This window comes from Echiichthys vipera (assembly GCF_963691815.1).
Source record: "Echiichthys vipera genome assembly, chromosome: 17".
NCBI lineage: Eukaryota > Metazoa > Chordata > Actinopteri > Perciformes > Trachinidae > Echiichthys > Echiichthys vipera.
This window is the reverse complement of record NC_139842.1, coordinates 17,371,110-17,385,409: the sequence shown is the minus strand read 5'-3', so window position 1 is coordinate 17,385,409 and position 14,300 is coordinate 17,371,110. Positions and strand designations below refer to the sequence as shown.

General features: G+C 41.1%; 1 protein-coding gene across 1 annotated transcript in view; it reads right to left on the bottom strand.

The window, feature by feature from the left end:
• srcin1a (SRC kinase signaling inhibitor 1a) overlaps positions 1 to 13,865 on the bottom strand; it is a gene marked incomplete at its 5' end in the record, with an annotated part of 31,298 nt that extends 17,433 nt beyond the window's left edge. Inside the window, 2 exons of the mRNA XM_083931471.1 lie at positions 7,077 to 7,103; positions 13,539 to 13,865. Coding sequence (XP_083787597.1) covers positions 7,077 to 7,103; positions 13,539 to 13,865 — 354 coding nt within the window. The remainder of the gene's footprint in view (positions 1 to 7,076; positions 7,104 to 13,538) is intronic.
• Positions 13,866 to 14,300: the final 435 nt, after the last annotated feature.

Genomic DNA, 14,300 nt, shown 5'->3' with positions numbered 1-14,300 from the left:
CTGCAGCATGGATCTCGATTTCCCATAACCCACGCAGGCATCTTCAAATTGATTGCTTTGTATGACCAACAGTCAAAGTACCAAAGTAATTCAGCTTACAAAGATATAAATCGGAGAATAAATACTGTAGGTATATTTCTATTAATGCAACCAGTCCAAAATTTTTGTTCACACCTGCAAAATGACATTCCCATCAGTGCTAATTAGTCTGGCTCAATGGAAGAACAGCGCTGGGATAGGCTGCTGAGAACGCTAACACACAGATAGGGGAAAAGGAGCAAGTGGAGGGATAAAGCCCAACATCTGGACATGCACCTCTCCAAGTCTTGCTGCTTGATAAATCAATACCAATTAATCGTGTAACTAATTCATCTGTAAGTTTAATGATTGTTGCTGATTTAACCTCAATCAAGCAATCAAATGATCAAGTTATCTTGCTACAGTAAACTAAAGTAAATGAGCCGTATCGACATGTAACTACTACTATAACTGGTTACAGTCTTTAAACTGACTACTATGCTATCATGTGCATATATAAGGCTACAAACCCCCATCATGACTGACAAAACGATCCTCACTTCTGTCACTATCATACATAATTCAGTAGGAAACACCCTCACACACAGGATGATAGTGGTGGTGTCCAGTGATAGTGGTGGCAGACAGTGTCTGAGCATACAGAGGGACGGTGATGCTGACAGATAACCCCCACCATGTTTTCTAATAGGGCCATTTATCTAAACTGTGACCACACTGAACAACAACAGCAGCACAGAGGAACAGCACGTACTGCAGTGTGTCATATTCTCACCAGCTACAGTTAGATATGAAAGACATTAGGAGGGTTAGACGCAGTACTGTTATTGCAGAATGAACTAGCTAAGTACTAAGGTTACAGGGTTGGATAGCATTTTATATTGTCTTCCTCTTAATGGATTATGTCCTCTTTGGATCCCTTCTTTTAATTCTGCGTAGATTTCACCACTTTTAGGAAGAAAAAGTTAACTTCATATTCAAAGGAATAGTTTGAAACTTCGCTTTCTTACCACAAAGACAAGATTAACACCTCTCTCATGTCTGTACAGTAAAGTTATATCAAGCAGTTGGTTAGCTTATCTTAGCAGAAATAATGGAAGCAGTCGGAAAACAGCTAGCCTGGCACTTTCCAAATATAAAAACAGACTATTTTGGGAGCAATAGACTTCCTGGAGTCTCTATAGGCAACCGGCAGAGACTCCAGCTAATTTAAATTTTTTACACGTAAGGCTTGAACAAACAATGATGTAAATTAGTTTGCTTTAGAGATGCTGCGTTCGTACCTTTGGACAGAGACAGACTACATCCTCCAAGCTAAGCTAACCGTCTGCCCACCGGAGCTTCATATTTACTGTACAGATATGAGAGTGGTATCAACCTCATCCTCTAACTCAATATTCTCATTTAATTCTCAGCAAATTAAAACTAAATCATTTCAAGACAGTCAGTGGGCTACATATTATCTTTTCAATGTTCATGTTGCTAAGTTGATAAAAGATTTGATGAGACATTTGTTTTACTCATCAAATTACAGGTATTTCCCCAACTTGGAACCGGGTCTGTAGTGGAACCAGCTGCCTGAGCCCAACACTATTATTCAGGAGAAGTAACACCCAGAGATGTATCTAGCATAGAATTGCAATAACAGCTTTCAGTATGAATGGGAATGTCTGAAAAGACCAAAGACATGTCAAAAGAGATTTATTCTGAGGGTATCTGTTCATGTTTTTCCTGCACGGCTGAGAGGGACTCATCTCGGTTTCAAAATCTTGAGTCATTCTACTGGTGCATGTGAGAATTTAATTTCAAGGTTAAACAACCTTGTTGTAGCTTTCTAAGAAAAGGACATGGGAATTGAAAACGGATGCTCCATGACTAAGCTTGTGTCTCACAGTGTTTGCAGACTAAAATTTAGATTTTCTGAACCAACTAAAAAAAAAAAAGGTACATGAATGAGTAATGTCCTACTCTCTCGACAACTTCTACAACTGTTGCTGAACAAGATAACGAAACCCTGCTGTATGAATGTGTGTTAGGTCACAGCAGCTGTTGTTATCTATGCTCTTAGTTAGCTTGCCTTGTTAGAACAGGCTACAAAGAATGACTTCCATATTGGTGGTTTATGTTGTATGAAATCTGAAAATATCTCTCGCAGTAATTTTGCATTGTAAATATTATATGCGAACATACCATCTGGTCATGCATCTGGTCCCGCTAGACATGCCAGTGTTATACATGATGGTGTTCACAGCCTCCTTGAGGAAAACCGGTTCTACCTTGGTAGACCCCCCCCCCCCCCCACCACCTTTTCTTTCAGAGTGATCCAGACTTTTTCAACAACACTCAATTACTGTCGAGAACTCTACACTGTTAAAAGGGCATGGCGGAAGAGAGGAACAAGTAGGGAACAGTATGATCTTACAGGCAAGAGAAGCGAACGAAGTGCAGCCTGACAACAGACCTTAGGCTGCAAACAGCATTAAACTCAATGCAACCACCCACAATGTTTTTTTTCTTGTTTCACACTCACATTTAACACATCCACACACACATAAATGCACTGGAATGCTCTGTTTTAAGGTCAAGTGATTGTAAATGGATTTTTATGGTTGAGAGTTCATATTTCATCCAACTCTATTTGAAAGTTCAATGTTGTCTTACTTAGTCTGCAAACTTCTTAACCTTAGACAATGGGCAACAGAGACCTTTTTTTTAGCTTCTCTTCAATATGAATGTCAATTTGATTTTGCAGTTCACCCACAGAATGTTTTGGTGAAAGATGCAAAGTAACAACAGGAGAACGAGTGTAAACATCTGTATATACCGCTTTGAGGCTTTTTAAATGTTGTAAGAAGTACACATTTAACCTATAAAGACAGCTAGGGGACGGCCGGTGGCACAGTGCTTAGAACAGTCGCCCCATGTAAAGAGGCTGAAGGTCCTCGAGGCAAGGGGCGTGGGTTCGACCCCGACCTGTGGTCCCTTGCTGCATGTCTCCCCCTCTCTCTCTCACTCCATTTCCTCTCTGTCCTATCTAATGAAAGGCTTGAAAACTGATAAGCTAGACTTTACCGTCCTAGTAGGATAGTTCCTTTGTGCATCACAGTATCTGCGATAAAAACAGACAACAAATACAGTATATTCATCCATTAACTGCACATGCCCATCTACATCAGATAAAGTGCACACATTACAATAAAAAATTGATGAACGATTAATTTTAGGCTGTTGTAAAAAAAGCTTCAAACTTCTCTTTCAGCCATCCTTACGTTCCACTCATAGTGGAAATGCACCAAGCAATGCTAGCTTTTTCTTGTTCTCTCAATGTTGTTGAGGATGCAGCCATCTTGTCCGAATCAACTTTTTGGAATTGTCAATGAACAAAGACATGACCAGAGGACCTGTCTTTACATTCGGTATGAACACCCACGCAGCGTGAGCATAGAAGTTGCAGGTTCTGACGATGCAGAAAGGCAAGTTGAAATATGTAGTGTGAGTCAACACAATAGACAATATTAAAATAAATGTGTAGTGCAAATTCAAAATGAGAGATTTCAGCAAAACATCAAGAAAAATAACAAATAGGGATAAATCCCTTTGCCTTAAAAAATGTATATACTAGCAAGTCCGTAACTGTCTGGGGTTGTGGTTTGGTAAGTGGTACTAAACATGAAAGTGCTGCAGTCAACAGGTAAGCTGACCGCACAATTGCTGCTGCTCGGCTCTTCTCTGATATCTTCCCTGAATGGAGCAGTTTCCCTTTTAAGCAATATGACATTGTGATTGACTTGAACGAAGAGAGAATATATGTCAACCAGAAATGTCAGAGACAGACTTGATGTGTGTGAAATGACAATAAAGTGTATGGCTCCAGGGTGTTACTTGACAGACAGGTGTTAATTGGTCAATATCACAATCCCCACACCTTAAGCACATCTCTTCCATTATTTGTTTCCCTTCAGCTTCTTTTCTTTCTCCTTCTAATGAGATCTTTCTCTTCCTCAAAAGCTTGCCTCCTGTTGTCTATTTTCTGCTCCTTCTTTCTTCCCCCCATCTCTCACTGATCAGGCAGAGGGCAAAGCCGCATTCCAGGTGCCTTGAATGTGCCGTTGCTGTCTGCATTTGAAGCTTCTGAGTCTGCATTTTCCCCCTCTACCTATTATAACTGGATTTTTTTTTCAACACAAAAGAAGTTTACAGCTCTCACTTTTAGAAAATGGAGAAAAAAACAGCTCCCTAGAATCGATTCGTCTCCCACATCATTTTGCCTCTACTTGCTCTTCTCCCATTATCATTATTTCTCTTCCCCATCCAACTCTCTGGACAATCTTCTGTCTGGACACACAACCCCAGAATCCCCTAGAGTCCATTCTCTTCATAATACCTGGAGTCATCAATGCGCGGTACAAATGCTTAGCCAAATTGCTGTGAATTGTGTGTCGGTTTGCTCAGAAGGAGAGGGAGAAGAATGTCCTTCCCTTCGAGACGGGGGATAATGGCTGAGATTACTGGAAGTGATTCTCTTTTTACCTTAGAAAAAAGAGAAACAGTAGCATGAAAGCATGGCGGGAATCAAGATATTGCAGACCTTTTGCTTTTAGATACTAGGGTCTTCAACCTCACAATAGGATGTATCACGATACATAATTCAATTCTGAATCACAAGGTACCAATATGATTGGGGATATTTAAGTTACAAACCAGTGTTGCTTAGATATAAAAGAGATTCTCGGAGAACGAATCCTGTCGGTTTTTCCCTCTTGCCAAAACTGAGCCTAACTTTGGACCGTTATTTAACCCCCTTTCAAGCTAGCGTGGTATGATCGGCACCTACGGCTTTCTCAGGTCTTCCAGTTTGATATGGTATGTTACCAAGAAGATATTTTCTATTCTTTTTATGAATCAGTACAAATAAAAAAATATTTTGAATCAGGAATTGTTTTTTTAAACCCAGCCCTATTAGATACTCATTTAACTGTGCATTGCTACATTGTCACCTCCATTGTTACAACCCTAACCCTAACCCATTTTTGTCAATAAAAGTGTGCATACATAATTCATTAGTCTGATAACATTCTTGGAATCCATATTTGTTTCACAGGTTAAAAATGAATTTAGTGCAATCCTGATTCAGTGTTTATTTTCAGTAGGCAGGCGAAAGAGAAGGGAAAAAGTCAAGTTTAGATTAGAGCAGGTGGGATGAGGGAGTGGGACGGGGCTTTCAGAAGCTTTACTGCAAAATGAAGCAGATGATGTGTCAACATAAAAGGTCTCAGCTAAAGTGATGAAAGCAAATGTCTTTAGATCTGTTACCACTTGGATCATTTTGGTTGTTTCATTCTACGTTTTATTACAGCTGCAGCACCTTGAGAAGCCAATAAATACATTGTAACTCTCACTCTCACTGTGTGATTAAACTTCCTCACAGGATGCACTTTTTTTGGCTGACAGAGCAACATCAAGTGTAAACTTACTGTGCGAAGAACTGTAAGGCAGCAAATATAAGAAACATAGTAGCATCTTTTTTTTTTTTTAGAGCTGCAACAATTATTTGGTTAGTCAACTTTTTTGGTAATCAATGAATAGTTTCAGCCACAAAATAATTATTTTCTTACAGCTTCTAAAGTGAGGATATTTTCTGTTTTTCTACAATACTATTACTAATAATAATTAACTTTATTTCTAAAGCACATTTCCTAACAAGGTTACAAAGTGCTTTTCAAGGAAAAAATCAGCTAAAAGTGAAGAACAACAATAACAGTAATAAATTAAAAATCAAAAAAAAAAAAAAAAAGTGAGATCATGAAATTATAAAACACTGGAGGATAAAAAATAGTAAAAAATATATCAAACGGCCAATGATGGATGATAAAACCCAGCAACATATTAAATATTAATAGATACCTTATGATAAAAGAAAGTTAAAAGAAGGGATCTCTGTTCAATGTCGTTGTAAAATGAATAGCTTCAGACTGTTGGTCGGAAAAAAGTAAAGAAATCCAAGGATGAATCGATATTAAAAATAATCGTTAATTGCAGCTCTGCTATTTTAAAGCTCAGCTTTTCAACATTTTCAGTGAAGCTGGAGATGGGTTTTGCAAATCACGTCCTGCAGACTTAAAATCATTTGGTCATGTTGTGTAACAGATTTATGTCATAGACAAGGCTCTAAATTCTATTTCATATCACTCTTGATAAGTACTTGTGGGAGTGAGGGATAAATTGCTTAGCCTTCCCTATGGGTCAGGGCATATGGCTATTGATATTCAGTGACCTTTCCAACCTGTCCAAATGATATTGTAAGCAGGGATTCAGGGAAGACTACACCGCAGATAAGCCCTGGGCTCCTGCCTCATACACACATCAATAAGTTCCTTAACTTGGTCTTTTTAGTTTATACACCTCCTTGCCTTCCTTTGTGCAGTGTAATGCCTCTACAAAATAAGACACATTTCAGTGCACATCAGCTAACAAATGGGCTCAACTTTAAATTCAGCATATGTGATAAACACTTTCAATACATCATGATACTGGCCTTCTCCTGTATATTTAGCCCATAATTCCTCTCTCAGACCTGTGGATGAAACATATTCTGCAGGCCAGCCATGACTCAAGCCTCTGTGCTGATGTCAAAGTATTATTTCAGTAATGCCTCAGTGGCACGTCTGAAATGTCTTCTTAATGTCTCAGTCAGTCTGAGTAATACTTCAGCGAGGTCACATGGCTTCTAACCATTAATGCAAGCTGTCTGAGGTATCATAAATCCACAGAGAATCGTCTTTTGCAGATTAAATGGAGCCGGAAAAGTTTAAGCTGTTGCCACCCCTGCCACCTACACACATCACAAACACATGCACTGCCCGCAGAGCTAAGAGATGCCAAGAGAGCTGGGTGTTGCAGAAGCCAGAGGACCAAGTAGATAGGCTGGTGATGCCCGAGGAGTTTGACATAATCACACACACACACACACACACACACACACATGGACAAGACAATGACAATGACAAACCCACAGGGACACTTTGACACGCAGCACTGACCTTAAAGCTCCAGTAGTTGGGCTGTTGCTGTGGAGTTCATGAAGGACGGAGGAGGGAATGGAGGGAGACAGATAAAGAAAAGTTAGATACTGACATTCCTAATAATAGTTCAAAAAGTTCACTGACATAAAGAAATGGTGCATGGAACAAGCTGGAGAGGAGATGCAGGGCTGCTTTAACACGAAAATGTGATCCAATCCAATGCCTCTTTCCCAATAAGCATAATGAGTTGCATTTCCTGAAATGTTTTCTTGTAATGAAATCCGCGGTTGATATATGAAACGCCTTAATATTGTTGACAGCTTCCTCTAATTTTAACCACAATCATTAAGTATGATTGGTGTTAATGCAGGGGGTGGTGGTGTTTTGCAGGTGTCGGATTACAGCACACCTGAAACAAGATTGCACTGTTTAGTGTAACTGGCAAAGGGGAGGAAATGAAAAGAGTGAAATCGAATCAAACAGAGGCCCACTCTGTTGTTCTGGTGTTGGCATTTCTCCCAGACTTCTCTACCACAGGCAAGGCACTGCTCTGTCTCCTCCTCACTCCTCTGCTGTCTCTTTCACTCTCAATCCACCTCCTGTGCTGTTTTCATTTGAAAATCGCCACATCACCTGCTTCCTTTTCACCTGCTCTCGAGGCTTTCACATGTTGGCCGAGACCTCAGGAAGTGAGCTTTCCATTAAAACAAAATTTCCCCTCAGTCCAAACCAGGCCAAGCCACTGATGGCCCAGAAATACCTCAAAAAGACATAGAAAATGAAAAAAAGACTAGGCAGAGTTCATGAATTTTAATTCTAAGCCAAACTCTTATTCTAGTACTTATTCTTATCTGCAGGCAATTTTCAGTCCATTCAGCCTGCCTTCTGCAGGAACCACATTATTCTCCGGGAGCAGGGATGAAAAAAAAAGTGACAGGCAAGTTCTGATTTATGATAGTTGATAGTTTTTCATCATCAGCCTTCCATTTTAATACTGTCTCAACAAAAGCCTATTATTATTTCAGTAAACACGAGCATTAGAGGGAGCGTTTTCAAATGATTATTACCTTAGTGTAATCTAATCTTTCACTAAATGTTCCCTCATTTGGCCCTGATGCCATTCTTTGCCAGTCTCTTTCACTGTATCCTCTTCTCTCCCCCTCCATTTCTTTCTCTTTTCTAAATTTACTGTAGTGCGACTTCATATACATATACCCATAGACTGTATAAAAGAGATGGGTGTAGCAACCGTGACGTTACCCTTTGGTTTGTGGTCTTTCGAATTGAAGCGTTGACTTTGGCATTTAGGCTGTCGCCGGCTTGTTTTTTAAAAACCCTTTGCTGTAAGCTAAACGTTATGGGGGAAACCGGCTGATGCGAGTCAATCGGCGGACCATTACCAGTGGGTGAGTGGGGAGCTCTGGGTGCTGGCTAACTAACGTTAGCCAGCACCCAGTACCTAATTTCCCCTCGGGGATAAATAAAGTTATCTATCTTAGCATGGTGCAACAGAATGCTGACATTTTTAGATGACCAAAACATTACAGATAACTTTACTGAAGTGAAGAGACATACTGTGAGAGAGGGTCAAAGATTTTGACACAGACAATACCAAAAATGAGTTCACAACTATTCCAATGTACACAGTGCAGTGGATACACATTACTAAGCCTCTATCCTTTTGCTAGCACGGCCTTTCAATCTCAAGGTAGCCACGCATCAAAGCATACCATGCCTTATGCTCTATTTAACTCTAAATGGGAGTATAATTTACAAAAGGAACAATAGTTGTATTGAAGAAAATGTAGAGCTAGAGATTAAGAACATAAACTAAATAGAAAACGGAAAATGTTTAATGAGGTAATAAATCTGAATTTTCTCATTGACTTCTTAACAATTGCCAAAAGTGTAATTGCCCCTGAAGAAGCATGTTTAGTTTAGGAAACTTGGCATCTCTTTTCAGACCTGAAAGCTACATCCATCTCTTTTATACAGTCTTTATTCTAACAGGAAATGACACACTGTCAATTAGACTTCCCAAAAGGACATCAAAAAGGGCTTTATTTTTTGTTTTCAGAATTGTTCCTGGAGCATTCTATAGCTGTTCTACCATCTACACGTGAGCAGCCCCCCTGTAACTTTGTTTTTTGCATCATGGGAGAATACAGCACATCAACAGGACACATAAAAATCAAGTATTAGTAAACATACTGAAAGTTTTGAGTATACTTAATATGTCACTATAGCAGTGTGAACACAATACATCTTAATGAAGCGCTAAAGCTGCTGCTGCTCAGCTAATGGGGCCGCTCACTGCATGTCTTTGCATGCCCCTGCTTCAGATGTCTTTGAATAAATGTAATGCAATAGCCCACTCAAAAATTAAGCAGATTTAGTATGCATACTAGAATCTTTGAGTACACTTACTTTTGTCACTTTTGCAGTGGGAATGCACCCCACACTCACACTGCTTATAATTAATGGTAGTAGTATTAGTGGAAAACTATTATGGAGATGAAGCACAACATAGTCATGGTATAATAATACTAATAGTTGGAATGACAACAATATTAGGACACCCCTAACAACTCTTCTAACTACTACGACATACTGTAAAAACTCAGTTGAATTAAAGGTAGTAGCTATTTCAGGGCATTTTGTTATTATTCTGTCCACCAAATAATGTTGCTGTGCCATTTAAATATTAAACAACAGTGCATATATCTGCATAGACTCGCTGGCAGTGAGACAAGTGGGACACTTAAAATGATATGGAGCATAATCTCCACCCACGCTTCTTTTTCCCCATAGCATATACATTTCTACCAACATATGTCAAAGCAATTATTATTAAAAGGCAGCTCTTTGATGTGAGGCTGAGGAGAATTTCTGTCTCGTAGCTACTTGTTCTATATTGCTGTCCTGCAGGATTATAGGATACAATTCTCCATTATGGGTTAATATGATGATGATGATGATAATAATAATAAACACATTTACAAAAAGCCCTGATGGTCCAAAAAAAGTGTCAAATAGGTTAAGTCTGTTTTTTCCACAGGACAATGAGGGACCTGAATAAAAGGAATTTCCTCTGAAGTGGTCAGAAAGCTAATTCTCAGTAACACACAGGGGTGAGAGGTCATGGGTAAAGTTGTTCACTTTCAGGGACAATATAATACATGAGGTGAGGTTGGTCTTGTGTTGGCCTTGACTACCTGATCATGTGTCATTTATTCTGTCAGTAAAGCGTCGTCCTTGACAATCTGTTGATCTGATAGGGGCTCAGGGGCACCATTGTTGCATCATAAATAATTGCTGATATGTTCAGACGTTAATGATTTTATTTCCCCACAAAGCTAAATGACTGAGGGTTGGCTTTTAATGGTGCAGAAATGATTTGTGGTCTTGTGTGTCTGTCTCTGCCAGTGTTTCTCTGATTGTTGCTTTAATGAGGCTTACTCACAGTTCTCAGGTAAAGCAAACACATTCATTCTCCACCGCGCTCGTGTTGTTTTAACCGTTGCTCCACTGACAACTGCAAATATATTGAACTTGGACTTTGAGTTGCAAATACTGCAATTAGGAGGGTGTGAGTGCAAACTCCAGAGAGCCTATTTCAATGCATGTTACCACCCCTTAACAATTATCCATCTGTGCAGACATTACGTTCAAGACATGTTTTATGTTGTCCATAGTTGTCACACTACCGTAACTCATTCAGAACTAATCCCAGATGATAGACGGAACTCTTGACTGAGGCTCTGCTACTAAGCTCTAATGTACACCTTGTCATTTTGAACCTCCTGTTGAATTAAATATACTGTGGTCCCCAAGGACAGTGATACTGATTGAGATTTCAGATTAAACTTTGGGCTGAGGGCTTAAATGCAGGTAAAGAAACCCTTGTATAAATTTACACACAGGCGTGTATGCTCAACTCAGAATTGGCCACAGAGCTTCAACAGATTGGACATAGCCTCGCAGAGTGTAGCGCTGCATTACCTGACCGGCATGTAAAGCAGGCTGCACTCACACCACCACCCCTTCTCCACCCCCCGTCTCTCTCTCTCATGTCGTCATCCTTTCTGCACCTCCGCCCCCACTTCTCAACCATTCTTACTCTTTCCCCTCTCAATCCTCCTCCTGTCTATTTGGGTGTCTCAACCTTACAGCAGCCTCTCTCCCTTGCTCTCTCTGCTTTAAAAACACCTACACTAGTCTGCATGGCAATTCAACGCTCACCCAGATGCACAAAATGCTCTGTGTAAGGTTTACAGTATAGCCCCTCAGCCTGCTGAGCATATGCAAACCGTCACCACAACAACCACAATAAACACAACAGGCGTAGAATCTAATCCCAGCTGGCACATCCTTATCCCCCCCATGTACATACACACACACATACACACACACATCTCTGCAACAGCCTCCAGCTTCCAGTTTCAAGCTTCCAGTCCCTCCTCACCTGCAGTGCACCTGTGCCTGTCCACCTCTCCAGTCATCCCAGGCTGTCTGTCAGGTGCAGTGAATCCTCATCGCGTTTTTGCCCGTCTCTCCCTCCCTCTGCTTCTCTAACCCTCCCTCCCTCTCCCTCGCTCAGTCTACCTCTCTCTCCCTCTCCCTCTCTGTCTCTCTCTCTGTCTTGCTCTCCAGTAGCACATGCGGCGGAAACTCTTTATTTAATTCATTACAACACCAGCCGATTAACTCCTTCGCAGATGGGTGGCTGGCTCCTGCTGGTGCTGGCTAATTGAGCAGCGGGCTGCTTGACTGGCTCCTGCGCTCCTCTCCAGCTCCTCCTTCCCTCCCTCCCTCCCTCCTCGCTGTCCATGCTCTGCACATTCACGAGATGACAAGAAATCTTGGGCTCTTCTGCTTCCTCCCCCGTGCAGTGAAAATACCCTGTCACTTTAGGATGTGTCCACTCTCCTGGCTACTGCTTCAATTTCTTTCTTTTCTTTTTTTTTTACTATCTGCCTCATTATTCCTCTATCCCTCCTGTCTTTATCATCGTACAATTCCTGCTTCTCTACACAACCTGACCTTTGCAACGCGATATCCCTGCTTTCAATTTATGGGAGAGGTTGCCACGGCAACTATGGACTCCACCTGCCTGTCACGCGCCCTCCATTGCTGCTCGCTCACTCACTCCCTCTCCCTTTCATTCTCTCCCCTCTCCCCTGATGTGCTTTCCTGTTGCGCTATTACACTGAATTCACCCCATTTTTTCACACAGTAGTGGTGCTCACACAAAGCGAGGGTGTGATTATGCACAGTGCAGTATGCGAATGTGCGTAATTGAGAAAGCTGTTAAGGCTTTGAAACTGGTCAAAGTATAAACTGCATTTGGAGGGAAAGAAGAATTAATCAAAATAAATATGTTTATGTATGTGACTTCCCATCTTCCTTCACAACCTCAACAGTGCATAAAGTCTGTAAAGTTCTGCAGGTTCTGGCAGCAGAGAAACAAAGAAGCTTGGCTGTGACAGTTAAATGAGGACCTCTAATAGCACAGTTAAAAGGCTGACTGACAGCCTTCCCTTACATATTTCTGATTGTTTCAGTGCCTGACGATACATATGACTATAACCAAACCGGTAAAAAAGTATGAAACATTTCCCCATTAAAATGTCTAAAAACAACAAGACAAATGTTCGATATTTTGTTGAGTTGTGTATTTATCCTAAATATTTCTAAAAACTAGACTTCTAGAAATCTTTCATTTTATTTGAGGTAACGGTCGATTACATTTGGTCGCAGGTCAATGGCAGCATATCCCCTTTGTACATGCATCAGCGTTGTGGTTGTCATAAATTGACTTTTATTCAGTTTTACGCCAAATTTTTAATGATACACGTTTATATTTATTATACATATTTTAACCGGATGAAGAATTTTAGTCATTTGATGCTATAATCTTATGTCATCAGAGAAACAAGCTGAGAAAACATTAGAGCAAATATTGGCAGCAGCTCCGTTTGCAGCCCCTCCACCGACAAATGGAACAGTGTAGGAGGAACACTGATTTTTAACGTGAAACTGTTAAATTCAATATTTTTACCGGTTTTAATCATTTAGCCTGTTTGTTTTGGAGAAGGGGGGAATTCCGTGGATAATTTAGCTTCCAGTAAAAACGTCTTAAATAAAGAACATCGGAGAAATCCTAACCGCTAGAGCCTAACTGCAATGAGTGTATTGGTGGTGAAGACAACAACGTCCATGATCCCACGCCACTTGACAACGTCATTAAACTGCATTTTCTGTTATTGTTTTGATTCAGAGAGCACTGCTGGAAGAAAATAACATATTGTAGTGTGTACGTGTTCTTTCTGTCTCTACATGTGACGTAATTTTTCTGTCAAAAAATTGACAATATTGACAATTTTGCCAAGAAACCCACATAATGAATGTGTCAGATGTTGTGAAAGATGTGAAAGTTTTTTAGGGTAAAAAATCCTCATGCGGCGGTGGACTGCGTACCTGTTCTCGTGCGGACCGCTCTGACGTACCCCTCATGCTGGCGTGGGAGGGTGAGGGAGATGGTGGGGTGTGGTGTTGGCTGTGGTGTGGATGCTGCAACTGCTGCTGCTGCTGCTGGTACTTGCTCTTCAGGTGATCCATGAAGGCGTCCCTCTTGCGTTCCATGTCGGCCTTATGCAGGTTGGTCAGGGCCTCCAGGCTCTGTGCGGCGCTGACCGTGTGACGGTGCTCCGACGTGTGCACCAGGCCCACATTGGAGAAGCGGCGTGCACTGTTCCCCAGGGTCCTGTACTCTCGCGGATACTCCAAGTCATCCGTCGAGATCATGTGACTGCCACCACGCTCGGGATCTGAGGGACAGACAGAAGAGCGGAAGGGAGGATAAAGGAAAGGAAGAAAAGAAGGAACGACGGAAAGTGTGCAAGAGAGGTGAATCACCACCCACACAAGCATGCAAGAAAGATTTCAGGGTGGAGACGTACATACACACAGAGCAGGCACACGGGTGGAATCAAATGGGGCAGAGGGAATGAGAAGGAAAATAAGGCACAGAGGGGACAAGAGAGAGAAGGAAAAAGAGAGGGAGAGACAGAGGAATTGGATGGGATGTTAGACTATTTGCCACCAGGATGGAGCGGTTCCCTGCAGAATTATTGATTTCAAGTTCTGAAGGGAAGAAAAATGAGAAAAGTAACATGCTTCCACAATAGATCAAAGGAAAAGGCTTAAACTGAATTGGTCTTGCTGGATATTCCATTGTGA